Source organism: Megascapheus bottae, chromosome 22 (assembly GCF_031878675.1).
Source record: "Megascapheus bottae isolate mThoBot1 chromosome 22, mThoBot2.hap1, whole genome shotgun sequence".
Taxonomy (NCBI): Eukaryota; Metazoa; Chordata; class Mammalia; order Rodentia; family Geomyidae; genus Megascapheus; species Megascapheus bottae.
In genome coordinates this window covers 16,765,499-16,788,686 of record NC_143530.1, presented here as the reverse complement: position 1 = coordinate 16,788,686, position 23,188 = coordinate 16,765,499, and the positions used below count along the sequence as shown (strand labels likewise).

General features: G+C 39.8%; 1 protein-coding gene, 4 non-coding genes and 1 pseudogene across 5 annotated transcripts; 1 reads left to right on the top strand and 5 right to left on the bottom strand.

Annotated features, from left to right (window-relative positions):
• Positions 1-1,173: 1,173 nt before the first annotated feature.
• Trnam-cau (transfer RNA methionine (anticodon CAU)) lies at positions 1,174-1,246 on the bottom strand. Its single transcript has one exon. It is a non-coding gene; the product is annotated as a tRNA-Met (tRNA).
• A 1,719-nt stretch (positions 1,247-2,965) lies between these two features.
• Trnaa-agc (transfer RNA alanine (anticodon AGC)) lies at positions 2,966-3,038 on the bottom strand. The gene has a single exon. It is a non-coding gene; the product is annotated as a tRNA-Ala (tRNA).
• A 3,470-nt stretch (positions 3,039-6,508) lies between these two features.
• On the bottom strand, positions 6,509-6,581 carry Trnav-aac (transfer RNA valine (anticodon AAC)). The gene has a single exon. It is a non-coding gene; the product is annotated as a tRNA-Val (tRNA).
• Positions 6,582-9,526: 2,945 nt separating this feature from the next.
• Positions 9,527-9,620, top strand: Trnai-uau (transfer RNA isoleucine (anticodon UAU)). Its single transcript has 2 exons — positions 9,527-9,564; positions 9,585-9,620. It is a non-coding gene; the product is annotated as a tRNA-Ile (tRNA).
• A 664-nt stretch (positions 9,621-10,284) lies between these two features.
• On the bottom strand, positions 10,285-11,187 carry LOC150048240 (putative vomeronasal receptor-like protein 4). Its single transcript, XM_090356199.1, has one exon. It carries the CDS (start codon positions 11,185-11,187, stop codon positions 10,285-10,287), a length of 903 nt encoding a protein of 300 aa, XP_090212325.1.
• A 5,696-nt stretch (positions 11,188-16,883) lies between these two features.
• LOC150048239 (vomeronasal type-1 receptor 4-like) lies at positions 16,884-21,947 on the bottom strand (annotated as a pseudogene).
• Between the last annotated feature and the right edge of the window lie 1,241 nt (positions 21,948-23,188).

Sequence of the window (23,188 nt, the reverse complement as noted above, 5' to 3'; positions counted from 1 at the left end):
ACTAGCACCACAAGGTGTCGCTGTCTTCCTCCACATAAAGCATTGGTAGTTTCAACCACCCCTGTTGTGGAACCTTCAGCACTTTCCCTTCACAAATAGTCCTGACCTTATACCATTTCCCTTTATCATTGGAGTGTGTCTGAGATTATTGCTCCACTGGCATTACACGTGACAAGTCTGGTGGGGATGGGAACCCAGCAGTTGGGCTAGCTCATGACGCCAGGCTTCCCTGCCCTCTCCAACTTTCTCCTGTGTGAATTTATCTCCTATAAATGTCTCTGAATGTAAGAACCTGGGATGCTTCGCAACCAATACCCCTTCAAGTTCAGATCTACACTGAGACCTCAGTCCACTTATTCTCCCATACTCTAGGTTCTCTTTTTTTGCTTTCCTTGTCTCGGAGCTCAGTTCTCCAGGCAGCACGGGGCTCCTTCATTTATGGAGTTGGGGACTTGTATTTCTAGACGCCTAAAGCAGGGAACATCACAGGGATGGAAGTGCCACGCTGGGCTCAGCCCTTCCTCTATGAGCATCTATGAGACCTTTCCTTGGTCTTTCCTGGCCTTCTTCATCTCCCGGCTTACTGTCTGTTGGTGGGTCCATTAAGACGTTACCAGCCCTGCAGTATGGATTGGAGGGGAAACGAGAAACGATCGGATTTCAGAATGTCAGAGAAGTCCAGTATTTCCTGCTCTATATGCCATGAAATTAAAAAGAAATTTAGTGTCTTCTCCATCTTTATCCAGACGTATAAAAGAAGTCAACCGGTTCACCCAAGAGTGGAGTAGCCCAGCCCCCGCTTGGGCGTTCTAGGCTCCTCCGACGGTGCCAGCGACTTAGGATCCTGCTTCTGTTCTTTTGGTTATTTCTGATCTAGTCAGTTTTCCACTTCACCTGGCCTTTCGGGACAGTTTAATATACTCCAGTGCTCCACCGCCTCCAAGGCGTAATCCAACTGAAGGCAGGGAGGCCTCTAGACTTTAAGAAGTGGATCCAGACTCCCTCCCCAACCATAGAGGCTCCAATTGGGTTTGACCCAATTGTACTGTCTCCTTGTTTTAGGAAAGAAGGTATGAAGTTCCAGCTCTAGCCAAGGGAGGTACTGTAGAACATTCTTGTGATTTTAATGTTAAGAGAAGTTTGTGTAAAGAAAACAAAAGCTGGTTTAAAAACTGCCCTCTCTGAGGCTCGAACTCAGGACCTTCAGATTATGAGACTGACGCGCCGCCCACTGCGCTAAGAGGACAGACATGAAATGGAACTTAGACTGACTTTACAAGAATCATCTATTTCTTTTCTTCAGATTACTTTCTGGATCTCTTGGCCCTGGCTCACTAGTCCTTAGATATTTCCAAAGAAGACAACAGATTCCTTTTGTAATTCTTGCTCAAAAGAGCCTCACACTGAAGTTATGATATATACTAATTTCTATATTAAAATTTCCCCTTTTAAACTGATCTGGATCTTTGTTCTCTCACAGTTGTCAATAGATGATTTCATTATGCATAAATATACTCAGCCAAAATTGTAGGTTATTACTGAAGAGCAGTTGAATGAACAAATAGTTCCCAAACATGCCTAAATAAACAGGATTGCAGATATATTAATTTAAATGTGCGTTTCTTAAATATGTCTGTGGCTTGGGTATTTGTATGGATGATGGTGCCTTTTGGCAATAGTGAATATTTCTTCCTCCTACTAACACAGGTTTGAAGAGATGCAGTTATGGGTTAGGATGATATCCTGTTGGTCTTGAAATAATCATGCAAACTGAAAGTAAAGGTATCACTAGGGAGTCTGAGAGAATCCTGGAACACTGGTGAGATGGCCTTTCAGAGTACAGCCAGCAAGCTATAGTTGAAGCCAGAAGAAATAAACTATAAGGGGTTGTATGTACTCCTCAATATGGTCCACTAATGAACTAACATATGGGTTCAACTGTGTACACACATTCATATAAAATGTTAATGCAAAAGATCAATATAATAAAATCCAAAAGTATTAATATTTAAATACAATAAAATAAAATGAAAAAGTATTATTGAAGTAATAGACTTAAAAGCATCCCGAAGAGATTCGTTTTCATTCACTTTAGAAAAAAACCTAAAAGCACATTTTGTTTTCTTAGAAGATAATGAAAATGGGTGCCTATAATTGACATGCTGTTTAGGTTATGCAAAAACCGATCTCTAAAATTATGTCTTTACTCTTTATTTACAAAACACTGAAAAAAGTCAGTGCACTCAACATAATAAAAATGACACAAGAAAAACAGAGGAGGAAACTATAAAATAAGATCTGGTTAGTTATTTGAAAAAAAAAAGGCAAGTGTCAGTCAAATGTAAAGATCTTTAAGGAAGATAGAGAAAAAGCAAAGCAAAAGAAAATGAATTAGGACACAGCTGTTGTAGCCTGCAACTGCTTCTTACCAATGGTGAAGGTTCAGGACAGCCCGTCTCAATCCATCCAGACAGTCTTAATCCATCCACAATAGGTCTGTAACCCGATGGTAAACAACCTTTCTTGTCTTTTACAAAAGCCACCATTTCCTAAAATCAAATGTTTCCCAAAGATACAATGGAGTAGCTCATGACTGCAGCTATGAGAGAACTTAAAGTGAAAATATGGTTACTGTCTCAGTTGGACTGAAAAGCAATTCTAAGGGAAATTAAAGGGGAAGTTAAAAAGTAGAAAGACTGGTGTCAGTCACTTAGTACAGAGTACAGACTACAGACTATTGAGTTTGGAAAAATTGTTTCTGTGTGTTTCTTGGGATTAAAAAATAATAAAAGCAGAAAAAAGAGAAACACATTGATGACTCCACAAATCTAGAAAACATATTGGTAGAATGGATAAACCGTTCATCAGCAGGCATATTGCCAGACTTGTATCTTGTAGAAGAAAAATGTCCGGATTGCTATTGCATTAGAAGATATTAGGAATTTGAAGTTCAAACAGTAAAACCTGGAGAATGTGGGTATCGATCCCACTACCTCTCACATGCTAAGCGAGCGCTCTACCACTTGAGCTAATTCCCCACTGGATGTCCTAATTTTCACCTTGCTCCTGAGACTCAAGTGTCCAGAACATGGGACTTGAAAACTACTGCTGGATTGAGGGTCTTCCTCATTCATTACCCAAGACCAGGACACGGTGGCCATGCATTTGCTGCAAAAGAAGAAAGGTAAAAGAAAAAAAATATATTGCAGCAAGAAAACTCTGGAATAGCCATGATCTCAAGGCTTACATTCCAGATCTGAATAAAGTATGTTACGGCAAGAAGTAATACCCCCACAATACAATTAACAACAACAACAACAACAACAAGTATGTTGCAGCTAAAACTCCACCCAGAAGAAGGGAAAGAGCTATTCTAGTAGAAGTAGAACAGGAGCGGGTGGTGTGGGATTATCACTGGTTTCCTGTAGCTAAAGCTCGAGGAGGAGACTGGGTTGGTGTGGGCAGTGTGAGTGTGCGTGTGTGTGTGCGTGTGTGTGTGTGTGTGTGTGTGTGTGTGTGTGTGTGTGTGTGTGTGTGTTTCTTTCAGATTCTCAAATTTTTGGGAAAAAGACACAAGACCAAGCTTAGCCTACCTGTTTCCAGTTTCAAACCAAAGGCCTCTCATAACCATTATGCTACAGCAACCACCTTGCTTACTCTTTTTATCCCCTCTGTCCAAAATAGGTATTCACTTCTTGCAAAGTCATGTGGTGTAGAAGTTAGACATCTACAATTAATGAGAGAACAGCAAAGACTAATGACACATAAAAACTGTAAAGAAAAAAGGGCAAGATCATACCAAAGTGAAGGAATAAGAAATGTACATTGAAGGATGCGCATGAGACGTGAACTAGATTCAAGAATAAATATGTGAAGAACTATACCGGTTCAGTGGAGCTCTCTCTCTGTGTGTGTGTGTGTGTGTGTGTGTGTGTGTGTGTGTGTGTGTAAAGTACACATTGAGTAAGAAGGACTGATGGGCACCTTGAGATGTATCAGATTATTATACAAGCTGAAGAACTTTAGGTGTGTGTGGGAATCTGAGCAGATGGCTTAAATCATTTAAAGCAACATTTTTGGGTATGATTTTTAGTTTGAATTTTGCAGAGCTTGGTAATAGGAACCTGAAATTAGACAGAAAGTGAAATTCTGAAGATATTTATAGATGAAGGTTGGTCACATTACTTTTGTCTAGTCTGTAATAGAACAGTGTGCCTTTTGGCCACTTCCCACTTCAGTGTGTGATACAGAATCCATCATCCAGCAACACAACAGCAGAATGCATGAAGAGATGGAGGATGGGAAAGATGAAAGATTGTAGAAAATGTGTGCAGGAAGTATCTACAATTTACAAACACATTAGGTGTTGAGATTTGTGGGGCAAATCATAAACCTAGGTGACACAGAAGAATTTCTGAGTTAATGTCTGATGAAGGAAAGCATCAGGATTTTTTTGGGGGAAAAGGGGGTCATAGGGCTTTAGGGCTTGAACTCAGCCTGGGTGATGTCCCGGAGCTCTTCAGTTCAAGGCTACCACCCTATCCTTGAGCCAAGCCCCACTTCCCATTTTTCTAGAGGTTAGTTGGAGATAAGAGTCTCAGGTCCTTTTGTGTCTGGGCTGGCTTTGAAACTATATCCTCAGCCTCCTGAATAGCTAGGATTATAGGCATGAGCTACTGTGCCACTCAAGTCAGTATATTTCATTACATGAATAAAAGAATGAATGAGCTGGAATAGAGAAAAATCATTAAGGACATGGGTAAAGCTGAAGGAAGATAAAGTGGTAAAAGTATAATAAAGGTTAAGTGATGAGAATCCTAATTCTCAAAAACATTGCCATCAATTAAAATACTGCCAACAACTCAGAAAAGCAGAGCAAGAGGTTCTTTATCATGGGACTACACCCAACTAGTCGGATAGCAGAATGTAGCCCCAAGCTTTTACTCAAGAGGGTCTTTAAAGGCTAAGAACCACATGCAGGTGGTGAGTGTATGCAAGAATGCAGACAAGCAAAATTTTGTGTTAGCAATTACAGATAGGCAAATGCAGATACCAGATGATAAATGTTACATCAATTACAAATCTAGAGATTTAAATCTCATTTAAATCTAGAGATTTAATGAATGGTTGTTCAAACAAATACTAAATTTAGGAATTACAGATAAATGCTTACTTGGGGAACCATTTCACATTTCACATTCCTTTTCCTCTGTGACTTATGAGGGAGAAACAAAGTTTACAGCCCAGATAACTTTCCCTTTCCCTTCACAAGAATCTAACAGCTTTTGATCAGGTTACTTTTTGGACTTTACTTTTTGGACTTTTACTCCCTTTTGGCCTATCTACTTTTGTCTTTAAAGACTAATCAGCTGGTCTGTGAACCGCAGGCCCTTGAAGGAGAACAAAGGTAGAGAGTGGGCCTCATCTGGGTGTTGAGCATAGTGCAGGGAGCAGGGCTTCCCTTCCACTAGCCGAACATATTCCTCGGAGCAAGCCCTCTCGGCTTTCCCCTTATAGCCAGATATAGCTCTTAGGCCTGGAAACGGGTGGGCAGATTTCCCCTTTCCTGGCCAGCTGTCAGGGTGTCAGGGACTCAATTATTTATTGCCCCAGAATCTGGGTAGGAGCCGAGATGGCTGTGACTCCGTTGTTTAATTTCCCTTATGGAATATATCACACTTTCCCAGGTTGTTATATTAAGTGTTCAATTTAGTAAGAACATTCCAAATATTGTGCAGTTCTTATGTCCAGAGCTTTCTCGTTATCCTAGTCTGTGCTCAGTAAATAATTTCACTTTTTTCGCCTACTCCCTAATAATCTCCATGTTCACATTCTATTCTCAGGGGCTTCTGGGACCATTGTCAGCCCTGACTACTTCTATTCATAGGTCGTTAATAAAGATGTCTGAAACATTCTTTTCCCTTTTTCTTTCCCCCAAGAGATCAGAAAATCTGCAGTCTAAATAGTAAACTCTGGAGAATATGGGTATTGATCCCACTATCTCTCCATGCTAACCAGACACTTCCACGTGAGCTAATCCCCCACTTGAAGTCTCCACCTTCTACGCACTCATCCAATTTCACTCAAATTCACTATCTGCTATTGCCCGCAATTCATACACAGTAAATATCAAGGATATTAAATACACTCCACTAAGTATGTATTTACTCAAAAACAGCCCAGGACAAGAGCACAAAACGTATCTGTGTGAAAATAACTGAGACATTAAGAAAAGATAATTAGAAAAAAAAAGGAAACTTCGGTTTCGTCAAATTTCACTTTTCAGATTTCCTGGGAGAAATGAGCATGCCCCAACTCAGGGGAGCACTCGGTAAATTGCAACCTCTCCAATGGCAACACTAAAGAAGTTGGATTTTCATTGGTTCCAAAGAGCTGCGCTAGCCTATGAGAATGTAGTGGGCGTGGCCAGCTGGGAGGTGGACTCTGGCTTTGAATTCTGAAAGGAGCTCAAAAACTCAAATCTAAGCTTGGTGGGGACAGAAAAGATTGTTTCCGCTCGGTCTCGAACCGAGGACCTCTCGCGTGTTAGGCGAGCGTGATAACCACTACACTACGGAAACCCGCTGTAGGTGGCTCTTTTCTGAATTTCAGAAGATGTATTCAATGCAAGTTTTTAAAATATTTTTAATTGGGCAGTAAATGTATGTATTTGTGAAATACTATATAATGTTTCAATATTTGTTTACACTTGTGGAGTTGTTAAATCAAGTGAATTGAATATAATCCTTACCTCACACACATATATATATATCGCATTTTTCTTGTAGAGAGAACACTTAAAAATTAGAAATAAATTCACGTATACACAGTCGATTGATTTTTATAAGCAAATAAAAAATACACAGGGAAAGAATATGCTCTTCAACAAATGGAATTGGGAAAATTGTATTTGTAGGCAAAGGAATGACATCGGGCCCTTATGCCATACAGAAAATGCAACTCAAAATGCATAAAATATGGGAAGACTTGAAACTAAAACCTTGAGAATAAGAAAAAAAATAGGAACAAATGTGCTTGAAGTTGCTCTTAGTGATAATTTTTGGATACCACACTAAAAATGCAGGTAATAAAAGCAAAAACATAGAAATAGGGTCAAACTATAAGAGCAGGGGAAAACAATACGTAACATGAGACAAAATGGAAGCAAACGTTTGTAAACTATTTTATAAAGGATAATTTCCGAAATATGTAAGACACATACCCAATTCAGTACCAAAAAAGTCAAATAATATGATTAAAAAACAAAGTATGAATAGACACTTTTAGAAAGCTGGAAAAGCTTTCATGCCTTATAATCATAGCTGCTGGGGATGTGGAGGCAGGGGAGGATCTCAATTCAGGCAAGGTTCTGGCAAACAAAGAAAAAAAAATCATGATTCCCATCTCAACCAATAAGCCAGATGAGGTGGTAGGCGATTCCTGGGGAGTCATAGATAGGACGATCATGGTTGTCTGAGGCTAGCCTGGGTGAAAAATACCCTGGGGGGAAAAGGCCCCTCCTTAGAAAAATAGCCAAAGCAAAAAGGGCTAGGAGCATGGCTTAAGTGGTAGATTACCTCTCTAGGAAGCCAAAGAAGAAGCTGGGGTGAAGAGGAGACACACAGCCAACAAGTGTATGAAAAAGCGCTCATCATCACCAACCACCACAGGCATGGAAATCAAAACCAAAATGAGATCTCCACACTTAAGATAACTACACTTTAAAAACAAAAGTTAAGTGCAAGGGAGGAAGTGGAGAGAAAGAAATTCTTGTATAGTGTTGGGATGAAATGCAAGTCAGTGAAAACGTTATGAGAAACAATATTAGACATTCCTGAAGAATTAAAAATAGAATTGCCATATGATCCAGCTATGCCTCTTCAGGATGAAGAGATACAGGATTTTATATTCTCAAAGAAAATAAAATCAGGGACCTGTAAGTGATACCTACACTTCTATGTTCATTGAAACATTATTACTTGGTTGGTTGTGGGGCTTGAACTCTGAACTTGGGTGCTGTTCCCTAACTCTTCAGCTCCAGGCAAGTGCTCTACCACTTGACCCACAGTGCCATTTCCTATTGAAATATTATTCACAATAGCCAAGACACATAGCCAACCTTATCAACTGATGAATAAAGCAAATATATAATGAAATTTTATTCTTAGAAATGGAGGTATTATTAAAGATAGTGTTATTATGTTAAGTGAAACAAACCAGAAGGGAAAGAAAAAAAAATTTCATGTCACTCTGTTGAGCCTTAAAAAATTGAATTGATCTGAGGGTCGTGGTTCAAAGCCAGCCCGGGCACTAAAGACTGTGAGACTCTTATCTCCAATTAATCATGAGAAAAGGGGAAGTGCGGATGTGGCTCAAGGGCTAGGGCGGTAGCTTTGAGCTGAAGAGCTCAGCGACAGGGCCCAGGCCAAGTTCAAGCCACAAGACCAACCCCCATCTCCCCCCCCCAAAAAAAGGATGCATAAAAACAGCGTAGACCTATGTTTACCAGGTGTAGGGAGGTGGGGAAATGAAGAGCTGTTGGTCAATGGCCCATAGATACATTGTATCCACAAACCGACCTGTTGAATGAAAGCCCCTTTGTGCAACTAAAGATAATAAAAATTAATTGATTTCGTAGAATGAATAAGCTTACGACTTAATGCTCAGCACCGATAACTACTTAATACTGGAAATTAGCTACGGGAGATTTCAGGTGTTCTCATACACCCACAAAATTATTTAGCTAGCTTGCTTTGGGGGTCATTTCACCTTGTACATATTAATCAAACGTTATTTCACTGTGTAGATCTCTCTCATCTATGTTTAAATAGATACCATATATTCCGTTTTTTTTTTTTGAAACTGCAAAACAAGCATAAAGAAAACAAACTGCTCTCACTCCAGCCCACTTATGAGAAAGAGAACCCACACCTCTGGGTAAACTCAGAGGCATTCCCTTCTGGGGAATTCACTTCTGGGTCCCCCCACTCCCCCCCCAAAAAAAAAGAAAAGAAAAAACACTGTAATACAGGGATGTTTTTAACCTGTGTTACAGCGTGTTGTGGTGGTTGTTTTTCTTTTAAATCTAGCTTCATTTCACGCAGTGGGCCTAGAATGGCGGGGTGCAGTAGTAATCCCCTCGTTTGAACTCTCCAGATCCGGGGGTTTCTCCTGCCGCGTTTCTTTCGGAGCTGCCTCCCACCGGCTCCCGGCACGGAACCGCCAGGCAGGCCGGCGACGGCGGGGAGAGGCCGGGGCTCTCGCCCGACCCAGAGATCGCCACTCCGTGGACCGCCAGGCCACCGCGCTTTTCTATGCCTGGCCTTGGAGGCAGAGCCCGCTCGCCGCCCGCGGGGCCCGAGCGCCCGCGACCCTGCAGCGGAGCGCCGTCCGCCGCTCGGGCGTCCGGGAAGACGCTGTCCCGGTTTCCACGGCTCCACCTAGCGGGGAGTCCTAAGGCCATAGTGACGTAAGCCGAGACGGCCGAGGCTCCTGTGTACAAAACGACCGGAAATGCAGCCAGGGTGCTCCAGTGGCGCAATCGGTTAGCGCGCGGTACTTATATAACAGTATGTGAGCGGGCCATGCCGAGGTTGTGAGTTCGAGCCTCACCTGGAGCATCATTTTCAATTCCGACCGAGCCTCATTTTGAAGGGGGAATCTTTCTGAGAAGAGAGTTAGTTAACATGCGTAGGAGGGTCTCGCCGCATTTATTATTAGTTTCATTAGCGCGTATGAAACTCAGAGCCGCAGGATTGCCTAGCTGAATCCGGTGTGCTGCAGAAGAAGCTGTCATTGTCTTCATCACTCTCCTCTGCAAGTCCATCTCAGGGAAGGGTTTATTGTCTGACCCCTTTCTTCCCTATTTCTCTCTTGCTCTGGCTTTGGGGAAAATAAAACTGATATCCGGAAACACCTTTGCTGCCAGTATTTTTTCCCAGTGAAACCTGAAAGCTAAAAGCCACACGACAGATAGGATGAAGATGAAAAGAATCCTATCCAATTGCCCGGAAATTGCAAAATAATTAGATGGTTTAGTCCCAGACTCACTCCTTTTTTTTTTTTTAAATTGAACCTATTGTTATAAGCCTTGATTAATGTTCAGATACACTAGAACATTAGCGTAAAGCATTTCTATATGTGTATACATACTGTTTATATATAAACTATATACATTACACACACATATATGAATATATGTATATATGTGTACACACACACACGCACATATGGAGAGAGAGAGAGTTTATGCAGGAATGGCATAGCCCATGATTTCTGTCCTTCTCAGTGAGCCCCCCAGGACTTAGCAATATGGACATCCCTGTTGATCAGCACCAAGGGGCTGAGGACAGCATATCCAAGTCCTAGAAATGTTTTAATGTTTAGTATTATTAAATCATTTCTCAAGGTAGAACCCATGTAGAAGGAGAACATGAAATCTGCCCAATAAAAGACAAGGAAGCAGGCCATGAGAATGAGAGTACTTAGAGTAGCTCTGATTTCTGGGCTGGAATTGTTCACATATTTGGAGCTATGAAGGTAGAGGACTCGCTTGTGATGTTTATACAGATAGAAAGCCATGTATCCACTGCTCCAGCCCATGAGACTCTGAAAGATCACATCCCGAAGAGCCATGAGGGAGAGGAAAAGCCATCTAACTATTTGCATAGATGGTAGCATATAACAATAATCAATGTACATTACATGTCCTGATCCATTCATGCTATTGACTGCTGTGATGTAATGGAGCAAGTTGGAGCTTATCAGAGAGTTTAAAACCCAAAAGAGAAGGAGATAAGGAAGAACTTGCCATGCAGTCTGTGGTTTGAGCTTTCTCCAATGAGCGGTTCTGGGACTGACAGTGATGGCCTGGACCATGCTGAGGAGACAGGTGGTGCAGATGGACAGACCTCGAGCTACTCTTCCCAGATAAATTAAAAGTTTACAACCAATATTATCTACAAAGTTTCTGAAATCAAAAATGGTGGCTATATCTCTGAGACCTGAGCTGCAAATAATGATTGCATTAGAAAAAGTCAAGTGGATGAGGATAAGGTCTATGGGTTTTTTGTGAGGTCCTGCGACAAAAACATGTACATGTCTCACAAATAAAAAGGCGTTCCCCACAATTCCAGGGACATTAGGCAAAAAGAAAATTATTCTTTGAATGATGTTATTCCAAATCATCTTCTGTCTTCATTCACCAAACTAGGACAAATATTTTGAAAAATATAAGTAAATGCCTTTATTCTAATGAATGTTAAAAAGAATAGTTTCTGAAATATTTAAACATATATATATATATATTGCTTAGCAGGTATCTCTTTTCATTCTTTGTCCTTTTGCTTCCTCTGTTGCTTCCCATGACGTGGACACAATAAGCATAGTTGGACACAAATACCAAGATAATGCATCCACTTACCATTCTGAGAGATTTATTTACTTGAAAGCATATACTCCTTCACTGAAATCCTTCCTTTTCTCTCTCTTTCCACCCTCCCAAACCACAATTCTGTTTCTAAAATTCATGACCATTTTCTTCCTAGATAAAAGCTGAACAAAAGGCAACATCATTTTGTCAGCTTCAAAGCCATCATTCCAAGTATTTGTTTAGATGCTTTCTTCCTTTTTCACGATCATATCTAATAATTTCTCTCACTTTAATGGAGTTTATTGGTAACCTCCCCAGATTCCAGATTCCTCTTTCCCCCCAATACACACTCGTTTCTCAGGTGAATATTGAGAATATTAAAGAATTATAGCTCCTCCAAATACCCGCCTATATTTGACTGAATGCACATCCTGGTTGTAAGTAGCCCTGAGGTTAGTTAGATAGAGGGATGAGAAAGTCCAGCCTCAAGGTGGGACTATGTCATAAATTTTGTCCTCCCAATCTTCCACATTAGTGCCAGCAGATAGAAGCTCTGTTGCTCTCCTTCTTTCATCTTCTGTTCTTTCTATTTCTCCTGGGAAGCTTTTATCTCCCCCCTTTCCTGATAAAAATATAACAAAATACAGTCTGTATGCATCTAGCCAAGTCAGAGTTTTCTACAGCAGGTATACATGTGGGTATGGATTTTAGATATTTTTAGTGTTATCCTTAAATTTGAGAAGTATAAACTTAAAGAGTCACAAGAACAGGTTTATGCAGATAGCGCTCTGAAGTTCAAATGCTGCCTTTTCCAATTCTTACAATCATGACTGAAGTAATATACGTGGTCTAAGACTGAGTGTTCTCATTTATAAACTAGGAATGATGCTTTGTAGTATACAAGTAAAATTTCAGAATTCAATGAACTGAGATTATGTAGTGTTTAGGTAAGTGCTCAACAATATTAAATGTACTCCCCTCTCCACATCCAGGTAATGTTGTGAAGTGTCCTTGAGGCTTTTTTTCTACAATTATCTGTAGTTACAGCTTTGCCATATTTTAGGGTTAGGAATTTAAAAAATGGAATAAATAAAATCAAAATAAAAAGGGCATAAAAAGCCCCATCCTGAAAATGCAAACTTGAATAAAAAGCATACCAAGGCTTCAGGGAGAATGTAGAGAGCGAGGGCTTTCCCACGTCCAGATGACATAGCATCGAGGCCTAGTGTCTTGATGACCTCCCTGTCTTGGGACGAAAGAGCCATTTCCGATACCATGAATCATACACACTGCTGTACAGAGGCTCCCTCATGGGCCACTGAAACAGAGGCTTGTGGGTGGTAGATGGGAAGTGCTAGGCAGTCTTTTTCCTAGTTCCTAACACCTTCTGCTTCCCTAAGTGACAAAGGAGCTCCGACATTTCCCTCTAACCAGGCAGACCCTGAGCAGCACAGCCTCTGCAGTTTTCCTTCCAAAGGCAGAGGCAGCCCCAACCCTCCGTGTGAGGAGCACTCACCTATGTATTCTCTGTAGCTGGGGGTAGGTGTTCTGATCAAGCAGTATCAGCCAGGTCCTGTTTACCCTTCTCTAAGTCTCCATGCTCACAGTCAACTCTTGCTATTGTCAAGATGTTACTTCCATGAGTTTTGGCTTCACCAAAGGGAAAGGCTTCTTTTATAAATCTCTCTCTCTGAGGCACAACTCTGCCCTCCCCCTATTGCTCTATCATTTGCAGAGCCCAGAAACTTGCTGAGTTTAATTACATTGTGAATGTGTGATAATGAGGCACTCTAATGATGAATGGTTTCCCAAAGGGTTCAGGTGTCTTTGATTTTTTTTTTTTTGCTGGTCTTGGGGCTTGTACTCAGGGCCTAGGTACCATCTGAGCTACAGCACCACTTCTGGTCTTTTCTGAGCAGTTTATTGGGGATAATACTCTCAAATATTTTCCTTTCCAGGTTAGCTTGCTAAACATTTTCAAAATACTATCTCACTCTTGTTAGAATGGAACCAGATAACTATGACTTATACCTATAAGCCTCAATACGCAAGAGGCTGAGATCTGATGATCAAAGTTTGAAGCCAGCCTGGCCAGGATAATTGGTGAGACTCTTATCTCTTGTTAACCATCAAAAGCCAGAAGCAGAATTGTATCTCAATTGACAGAGTACCAGTCTTGAGAAAAGATGCTAAAGGACAGGGCCCAGGCCTTAAATTCAAGCTCCAGTATTGGAACAAAAAAATAAACCAACAAAACAAAACACCCCCATCCCAAGGCCCAGTTATAATAAGTGTCAATGAGGAAGTGGAAAAGACTAAGCCTCTATACACTGATGGTGGGAGTGTAACTTGGTACATTTACTTATGACAAAACAATCTTAATGTTGTTGTTGGATGAGTGGGCAAAGTCTGAAAAAGAAAGCAAATTCTGCCATTTATGATCATGTAGGGTATACTTAGTGAATACTATGCTGAATGAGATAAACCAAAGGTAGATAAATATTTCATGATAACACTTGCATCTAGAATAGAAAGAATTCAAATTCATAGAATTGTGGCCTTGGAGGGTAGAAAGAAAGAGAGAGAAAAGGAAGGATTTCAGTGAAGCAGTATATGCAGTAAATTTCAATGAATACATCTCATATCATATATTTGAGGCTTGTCTATGAATGAAATATATATATATATATATATATATATATATTTGTGGCTCATGGGGCTTGAACTCTGCCTGGGTGCTGTCCCTGAGCTCTTCAGCTCAAGGCTACAGCCCTACCCTTGAGCCAAGCCCTACTTTCTGTTTTTCAGAGGTTAATTGGAGATAAGACTCTCAGGTCCTTTTGTGCCCAGGCTGGCTTTGAATGTTGATCCTCAGATCTCAGCCTCCTGAGTAGCTGGGATTACAGGCGTGAGCCCCTGCGCCCCTGCTGAATGATATATATTTAAGTGTCCTCTCTCAGAGTTCTCTATATGAATAATAGGCTATTTACCAATGGTTGTAATGACTGTATTAAAACATCACATTGTTTACATCAAATACATATTTGTTAAATATACAAAAGCAGCCTAAATATTTCACTATTGCAATATAAAAACACTCAGAGAGAGAATATCACATAAACATACAGACATTTACTGCAATAGTCATATCCATTATCTAAATATACCCACGAACTTACTTTCTCCACTGTTTCCTTTTGGGAAACCATTTTAGCACCAGGAAATGAAGCACACCACTACTTCATCACGTACACAGAGTATCTATCACTGAAAACAATCTGGTAGATCTGCTTGCATACATTTTTATTCAGGTGGTTCCTTACGTGAATACAAATAATAACATACATGTTATTATTGGAATTTGGATCTGGGCCCTTAAATCTTAACTTTTTGATCTGAAGGTTCACGTCACCAGATTTAAGATGTCTTCAGCCATTTTGCTCTTTAAATCTCATGTGTGATTTTATGAGCAAAATCATTGCAGAGTTCATGTTCTTACCTCTATATTCCTGGTTACAAATCTATAACGTTGATAAATGAAAGACGGTTATCAGAGCTACTAGCCACATTGGTGTGTTCTAATTTGTCATGTTTCCTGGTTTTCTTCTCTGCTTCCCACTCATTTAGATTTGCAACAATTTTCATCACGTAGTTATTTTTGGTTATGCTCAGGATTTTCTTTTTTATTTATTTATTTTTGCCAGTCCTAGGCATGAGCTCAGGGCCTGTGAGCACTGTCCTTGGACTTTCTCAAGACTAGAGCTCTACCACTTGAACCTTAGCACCACTTCTGGCTTTTTTCTATGTATGTGGTACTGAGGAATTGAACCCAGGTTGTTGTGCATGCTAGGCAAGCATTCTACCACTAGGTGAAACTCCCAGCCCTATGCTCAGGGTTTTAGATTCACTTTGATTTTCTCAACTTAATTCTCACTTTTCAGTATTGCCTTACCTCCCTCCCTTCCACTCCTCCTGTCCTAACCCCTTCTCTCTGCTTGCTGTCCTCTTTTCTCCATTCCTCATCCTCTCCCCTTCCCTTTGTCTCTCCTTCGTCTTTCTTCTCTTTTCTCCTCCCCATTATTAACTAGAGCAATGTAAGCCTCAGTATACCTGGGGAGTAGCTTAAGCCTGAAATCTTAGTTACTTGTGTGGCAGAGATTGGTTTATTGAAGTTTGAATATGGCTTGGAAAAAAAAAAAAACGTTTGTGGGACTTTATTTTATTGGCTGTGTGCAGTGATGTAGTGCTGTGTGCCTGTTATCCCAGCTCTGGGAAAGTACACAGTGCTATCACAGGCAACATAGGATAATATCCCCAGGGTCACTGCCAAGGCCAGCCTGGGCATAAAGCAAGACCCTCTCTTTAAAAAAAAATGTAAAAAGGGACTAGAGGTATAGTTCAAGTGGTAAAGTGCCTGCTTGGTACTTGAGTTTAATCCCTAGTACTGCTAAAATAAAAAGATGGAAAATTCTTTTAAAAATGAGCTGATTGTCTATTTGTATTAATTCTAAGATTTTTGTTTCCTCTAAGCATCTATAATGAGTAGACTGTCATTATTTTTCAAAATTACTTCATGACATATCAGATTGTGAGAGCCATGTATTTAGCCTAAATATCTCTGTTGGATGATGGCAGGGGAAGAGACAAAGAGCAAAATTCCCTATTTAAATTAATGTAGAACTAGATTATTTTGTAGCTGTTTAATAATAGAGACTGAGCATTGTGGGAAGTACCAGGGCAGTAAGTAATGAAAGCTAGGCTCAAACTACAATTTGTTTTCAAATGTAGTTTATTTGTTCATTAAAAAATTGTATTTTTGACAACTTGGAAAATATCGTTTCTCCGCTATGCGAATTTACAAGATTCTCTCAAAGTCTGTAGGTTCTCTTCCATTGATCCAGAGATTCTATCTTTCTTTCTCTCTCTCTCTCTTTTGCCCTCTCTTTCTTTCTTTTTCTTTCTCTTTCTTTTTTTCTTTCTCTTTCTTTCTCTCTCTTTCTTTCTTTTTTTCTTTCTTTCTTTCTTTCCCTCTTTTTGTTGGTTATGGAGCTTGAACTCTGGGCCTGGGAACCGTCTCTTTGAGCTCTTCAGCTCAAAGCTGGTGCTCTATCACTTTGAGCTACAGTGCCACTTCCAATGCCACTTCCGGTGGTTAATTAGAGATAAGAGTCTCACGGACTTTTGTGTTTGGGCTGACTTTGAACCTTGATCCTCAGATCTCAGTGCTGAGTAGCTAGGATTGCAGGTGTGAGCCACTGGTGCCTGACTTGATCAAATTATTGCTGTGTTTTTTTGGAGCGCAGTGGTAGTGAAAGAGCATGCTTCCACTAATGGAATTAAAACCACTTCAGGAGGATGGCAGTGGAAATTGTTATTTCGGAAATTATTATTTGCATACTAGGTGGGAATGACTTCTGACAAGAAGATTGTTACAGATAAACTCTCACATGTTTGATTCCTTCCTTGTGATTTTTATTTTATATACAGCATGACAGAACTGGAATTCTTAGACTTAAATTTCAGACTTAAAACAGGAAGGAAATAGAAATACTCTCAATACCTTTCTGTTCCTGTGAGTACACCAATGTCCATCTCTGTGGATCAGCACAAAGGGGCTGAGAATTGCATAACCGATGGTCAAAGCGTCCTGAACATATAGAATTATGGAATCATTCTTTAAGGAGAAAGTTAAATATAAAGAAACAAGGCAATCTGCCCAATAGAAGACAAGAAAACAAAGCATCAGAAGAAGAACACTTTTTGCAGCTTTTATTTCAGGAGGATTTTTGCAGGGAAGCTTGGAACTGTGAGGTGGAGAACACGCTGGTGGTGCTTGTGGAGAAGAAATATCACGTAGCCACTGGCCACAACCATGATGCCCTGAAACACAAAATCTCTCAGAGCCATAAAAGTGAGAGGAATCTTGTTTCCTTTTTCATTTCCTTGTGTAAAAAAGCAATAGTGGTCACTTTGATGAAGTTGTGACGTATTCATAGCCATGTAACTGATGTGAGCAAGTTTATGCTTATAAAGGAGTTGAATAGCCAAAAGAAGACCAATGAAGGATATACATGCCAGATAGACGTGGGTTTGAACCTCTCCCATCCAGAAGCTTTGGGACTGAGAATGATAGCCTGGACGACTGTGAGAAGACTGCTGGTAAACATTGAAAAGCCCCAGGCCACCCTTGAAAGATCAACAATTATTTTACAGACTGTATCACTAAGGAAATTTGTTATGCCAAAAGCTGCTATTGTTTTTGGCAATCCTTTGGAAAAAAGAATTACAATACTTGTAAAAACCATGTGGATGAGAATAAATTGTATAGATTTTTCATTAGTGGTTTTTCCAAAATGACACATATAAGTGACAAGAACAGAGATGTTTCCTACAAGGCCAAATACTGTTAGAAAAAGGAAAAATAGCCCCTTGACCAATTTCAACCCCATTTGTTTCTTCTCAGGCAGAAAAACGTGGATCTGATAAACACCTTTGTGAAAAAAGTATCAGTAATGATTATGTGCATCTAAAAATATTTCATGATGGATGTAAGGATGAACTTTATCCAAAGAACTCTCTCTTCCTCTCTCTGCTGATCTTTTTCATGGTATACATGGGGTTAAAAAGATCTGAATTTCTTATTTAGCCTTTATTGACAGCTATGACTGCTCTCAATCTGAATTTCTCTCTTCGTTCTTTTTTAATTTCAAGGTATATTCTCATCATCCAATTTGAAAAGGTTGGGATTCATAGGTAACTGTCTCTCTCACATACTGCATATGTATACTTGTAAAATCATGTTGCTTCAACTTTAATATATAAAATTTATCTACATTGCAGCTTCTGGTATATCTTCTTTTAGAGTGTGTGTATGTGCACCATGACTGGGTATTCAACTCAGTGTCTCAGGCTTTTACTTGGCTTTTTTTGGTCAAGGCTGGAACTCTATGGCTTTTTAAAGATGGAAGAGACTCATAGATTTTTCTACCCTGACAGAGATGGCTTTGAATTACATACCTCAGATCTTAGTCTCCTGAATAGCTAGGATTACAAAAGTGAATCACCAGTGCCTTTCACCTTCAGTGTCTTATATTTTGTTCAACATTCTTTTATGGTTTTTCAATGATCTACTTTATCTTACATTTTGATGAGCATGTCAGTTTCTACTTTTTTTGGTCTTGGTCCTATGTTATATATCTTTGATGCATGTACTTTAATGTTTCTGGAAATGTGGTTTATTTAAACTTCAAATGGATTCTGTAATTTCCATGCTCACAAATATTCAGTGATTTTTAAACAAATATTCAATGATTTTTTTTCAGTGGATCATTGGACTTAAACTCGGCCTGGGCATTGTCCCTGAGCTCTTTAGCTCAAGGCTACGGCCCTACTTCCTGTTTTCTAGAGGTTAATTGGAGATAAGAGTGTCAGGTCCTTTTGTGCCCAAGCTGGCTTTGAATCTTCATCCTCAGATCTCAGCCTCCTGAGTAGCTAGGATTACAGCCGTGAATCACCGTGCTCGCTATTCAGTGATTTTTGTTCAGTCTTTAGTCTGAAGTTAAATTGCTTGAGCTTTTGCTATCAGTTCCAGTGATCAAATATAATCAGCCAAAAATATCCAAAACAAGTCTTTGAGAAATTTGTATAATCGACTTGTTGCAGTCAGGGAGAGTGTCCTAGAGGACTCTTGTAATGTTGCCTAAGAGAGCCTTTAAGAAGAGGTCTGAGTAGCATTGAGAGACAGCAGACATTTCCAAAAGGAAGCCTGGATCTGTTCTGAATGTGATGATATATATCAAGGTGGATTAGGACAATATAATTAGTTGTTATTGTCATGAGATGAAGTTATCAGTTAGGAATCTGCAATAATACCTTCAGGTAGGAGAGAAGGTGGTGGCATCACCACTTTGTAGGAGATCACTCAGGAGGTTATAATGACATCTTACAACTGTGGAGAAAAAGAATTTCAGTTAAATTTGTAACTGAGTTCCCTTGTGTCTTTTCATTCTTTCTCTTTTTTATGTTTAATCCATTTTTATTTTCTTTTAAGTAGTTGGACAAAGGAGTTGCTATTCAACAGAGCAGTTAATGAATACAGTATCTCTTGATTGTCATCCCTTTGAACATTCTCTCCTGCCCCTCCCATCTTACCCCTTCTCTCACTTTCCTTCATTTTTAGTTTATGTATCAAATATTTTTTTTGCCATTCACAAAAGCAGTTTATATATACAATGTATGTTTACCTGTGTCATCCCTTTGATTCAACCCTTTCCTTATTTTTCATTTCCTGTTCATTCTTCTATCCCTCTCTCCTGCCCACTCCTTGCAAGTACCCATTTCCTGGTATTTATTTTGTTGACCCCTCCTCAACCATGGGGCTTAAATTCAGGGCCTGAGCATGGTCCCTGAGTTTTTTGCTCAAGGCTGAGCCACAGTGCTACTTCTAGTTCGTGAGTGGTTAATTGGAGATGAGAGTTTCAGGGAGACTTTTCTGCCCAGGCTAGCTTTGAACCGTGATGATCAGATCTCAGCCTTTTAAGTAGCTAGGGATACAGGTATAAACTACCAGGAGCCTGGCTTGACTTACTTCTCTTACCACTTCTTTTCCAAGTCTTTCCATTTCTTTATTAATGGTGCAGGATTATTCTTTTGAATATACAATGCAAGTATTTCTTCCTTTTTTCTTCTTTTCTTTTTGCCAGTCCTGGGGCTTGAGCTCAGGGCCTGAGCACTGTCCTAGGACTTTCTCAAGGCTAGTGCTCTACCACTTGAGCCTCAGCACCACTTCCAGCTTTTTCTATGTATGTAGTACCAGGGGTAAGCACTCTACCACTAGGTTATGCTCCTGGCTCTCCCTTCCTGCCTTCTTGCCTTTCCTGGTTCATCCTAATGATATTCTGATTTTTATTAGTATAAACCTCTAATTTTCAGAATTCAGGACTGAATATAGGTTATTACTTTTTCTCATCTGAAAGCTCCAACATTGCATCTAACAAAAGGACATCTGTCAGACTATAGACAGTATATCCAGAATGAAAGAAACTTCATTCTGGAATTAGTATGCATTCCACATCCTTGGAATACAATTTTAAAGCTTTCCCCTTGTGCTTTAAAACAATACAAAAAAAACCCCAAAACCAAACTTAATATTGAAAGGTTGCTTTAGGTTTTCTATCCTGAAGGTCCCTGGCAGCATGAACAGTTTGAATCCAGGCCTGTTCCTGGGTTTATATGATGTAGTTCCATATATTAAGAACTATCTGAGGGAATAAAATGAAAATGACATGAATAATTTTTCAAACATCTTAAAAATGCACCATAAACAGGCCAGGAGTTTGGCTTAGTGGTAGAGTGCTTACCTAACATGCGCAAAGACCTGGGTTTGATTCGTTGGTACCACATACATAGAAAAGCCGGAAGTGGTGCTGTGGCTCAAGTAGTAGGGGGCTGTCCCTGAGGAAAAAGCCCAAGGACAGTGCTCAGGCCCTGAGTTCAAGCACTAGGACTGGCAAAAAAAAAAAATGTACCATAAACAATTTTAAAAGACAGTTTGCATTCTGATGCATGTGTATCGCCCCATCCAGATTTAACACCCAGGAGATGAGGTAGATACAGGTTGCTTTTTCTCCAGTAATCCAATGTAACCATTTCTCCCTATTGTATAACACTTGGGTCCAGGGAAAATAACAAAATAACATACCTACATTCTAGTAGCTGCTTGGAAAATTATTATTAGCAATTCTTTTTTTTATTGTTGGGTTTTTTTTTATTGTCAGGCAGTAGGTGCATTACTTCTCACACACATTGATACCCCTTCTCATGTTTTTGTCCCCATTTCCCTCCCCCAATCCCCTCCCAATCATCTTGTTTTCCCCTCTTCCCTTTCCTATTTCAAATAAACAAATAAACTGATATACAACGTACCAGGTAACAAAGTCAGACACAGTAATATTATTAGCAATTCCTGAAGAAACAGTTAGATATTCATTATAATTGTCGTAAATCCACTGATTAAATAGGCATATAAACAGCGAAGCTAATTTATATGTGTGGAGCCATAGCAAGTTAGAACAGGAAAACTTTAAAGGTGAATGCAGAAAGAATGCCTTCAGATTAAATACAAATACAACTAAGTGTGAATGGTGTATAATGAAAATATAAAATGCAGCAAAATTTAGATGAACAAATTTTGTGAAAATCCATAATTCTGAGAGAGGTATAATGTATGTGTAATGTGAGTTTTTCCCTCCTCAGTTTTTCCTAGTAACCTGAAGTCTTTATATCTTTTTTACTTTTAGAAGAAGGGAAAGGTAGAATCTTATTCAAAGTCTTACCCAAAGCCTTCTTCTGAATCCAGAGAAAAAGCATTTTCTGGGAAATGGTCTCCTTCATGTGCTCCCAGGTATATGTACTGAGATACCAGAAACAATGGTAGGTCCTGGAATTAACAGATCTTCTCCTGAACATAGTCAAAAGAAATCAAGACTTATGCTTCTGAGAACAATTTACATAGGACACATGAATCAAAGTATTTCTAGATCTACTTACTGTGGGAGCTGTAGCACAGAGAAGTCATGGGTTAGTCCTTGTAAGTGGAGGCTTCTCAGATCGTATATGTACCTTTTGTTGTACAGACTCGGACAGCTTGGATGTGTTTTACCATGGAGATTTCAGTTCCACAAGTGTCAATTTGTTGGGGAATAGAAAAATCCTCCACAGAATAAGTCCCTAAAGTGTAGCTCTCCCTGTCCTTCCCCAGTTACTACATTTGTATATCCCAGAAGTTGTCTTAGTGTTAATTCTCAAAGGATATGTGAGGAGAAAGTGAACAACTCACTAAGCTTCTGTATCTAGGGTTTTCCATTGCTCTAGACCTGTCTTCACTTTGTCAAAACTCTTCTTGAGGGCCGGGAGTTTGGCCTAGTGGTTGAGTGTTTGCCTAGCATGCACGAAGACCCAGGTTCGATTCCTCGGTACCACATACATAGAAAAAAAGCCAGAAGTGGTGCTGAGGCTCAAGTGGTAGAGCTCTAGCCTTGAGAAAGTCCAAGGACAGTGCTCAGGCCCTGAGCTCAAGCCCAGGACTGGCAAAACAACAACAACAAACTCTTCTTGATTAAAAAAAAATAAGAACAAAAGGCCGGGAGTTTGGTATAGTGGTAGAGTGTTTGCCTAGCATGCACGAAGCTCTGGTGCCACATACTCAGAAAAAGCTAGAAGTGGCGTTGTGGCTCAAGTGTCAGAACACTAGCCCTGGGCAAAAAGTGTCCAAGGACAGTGCCCAGGCCCTGAGTTCTTTACCTATGTCTTTCTCATCTTTATCAATTCTTGCCTTTTCTTTTTTTTGAAATTTAATTTTATTGTAAAGATGTTGTACAGAGGGGTTACAATTAGATAAGTAAGACAATGAGTACACTTATATCAGTTCTTAAACATCTTTGGGAAAAACTTCTGAAACACCCAATAAGCAACATCCTGGTGACTGCTCTCCAGGATTATTTTGGGAAATCAATTTCAGAGATAGGCTTTGCATTCAGATATATGGGTAACACTTTATCTGGACCAAGCTTCTCCAGTCAATTCTCTCAATCAGAAACCAGGATTTTGCTTTTGGATGCAAAACACTATGATAAAATCATAGTGAGTAATTCCAGGGGATAGCAACTCACAGCTTGGAAATTTCACAGGAAGACTTCTTGAAAGAGAAATTATAATTCAGTCTTTTGAGTTGTTAGTCTCTCCATCAAATAGGCATGTCAGAATGTTGACATATGAGGGCAGCATATTATGAGTAAGAAGATTTTAAGAGGAGTTAGC

Excerpts from the sequence above, each read along its gene's own strand:
- LOC150048240 (XM_090356199.1), bottom strand. The coding sequence starts at position 11,187 with ATGATTTGGAATAACATCATTCAAAGAATAATTTTCTTTTTGCCTAAT.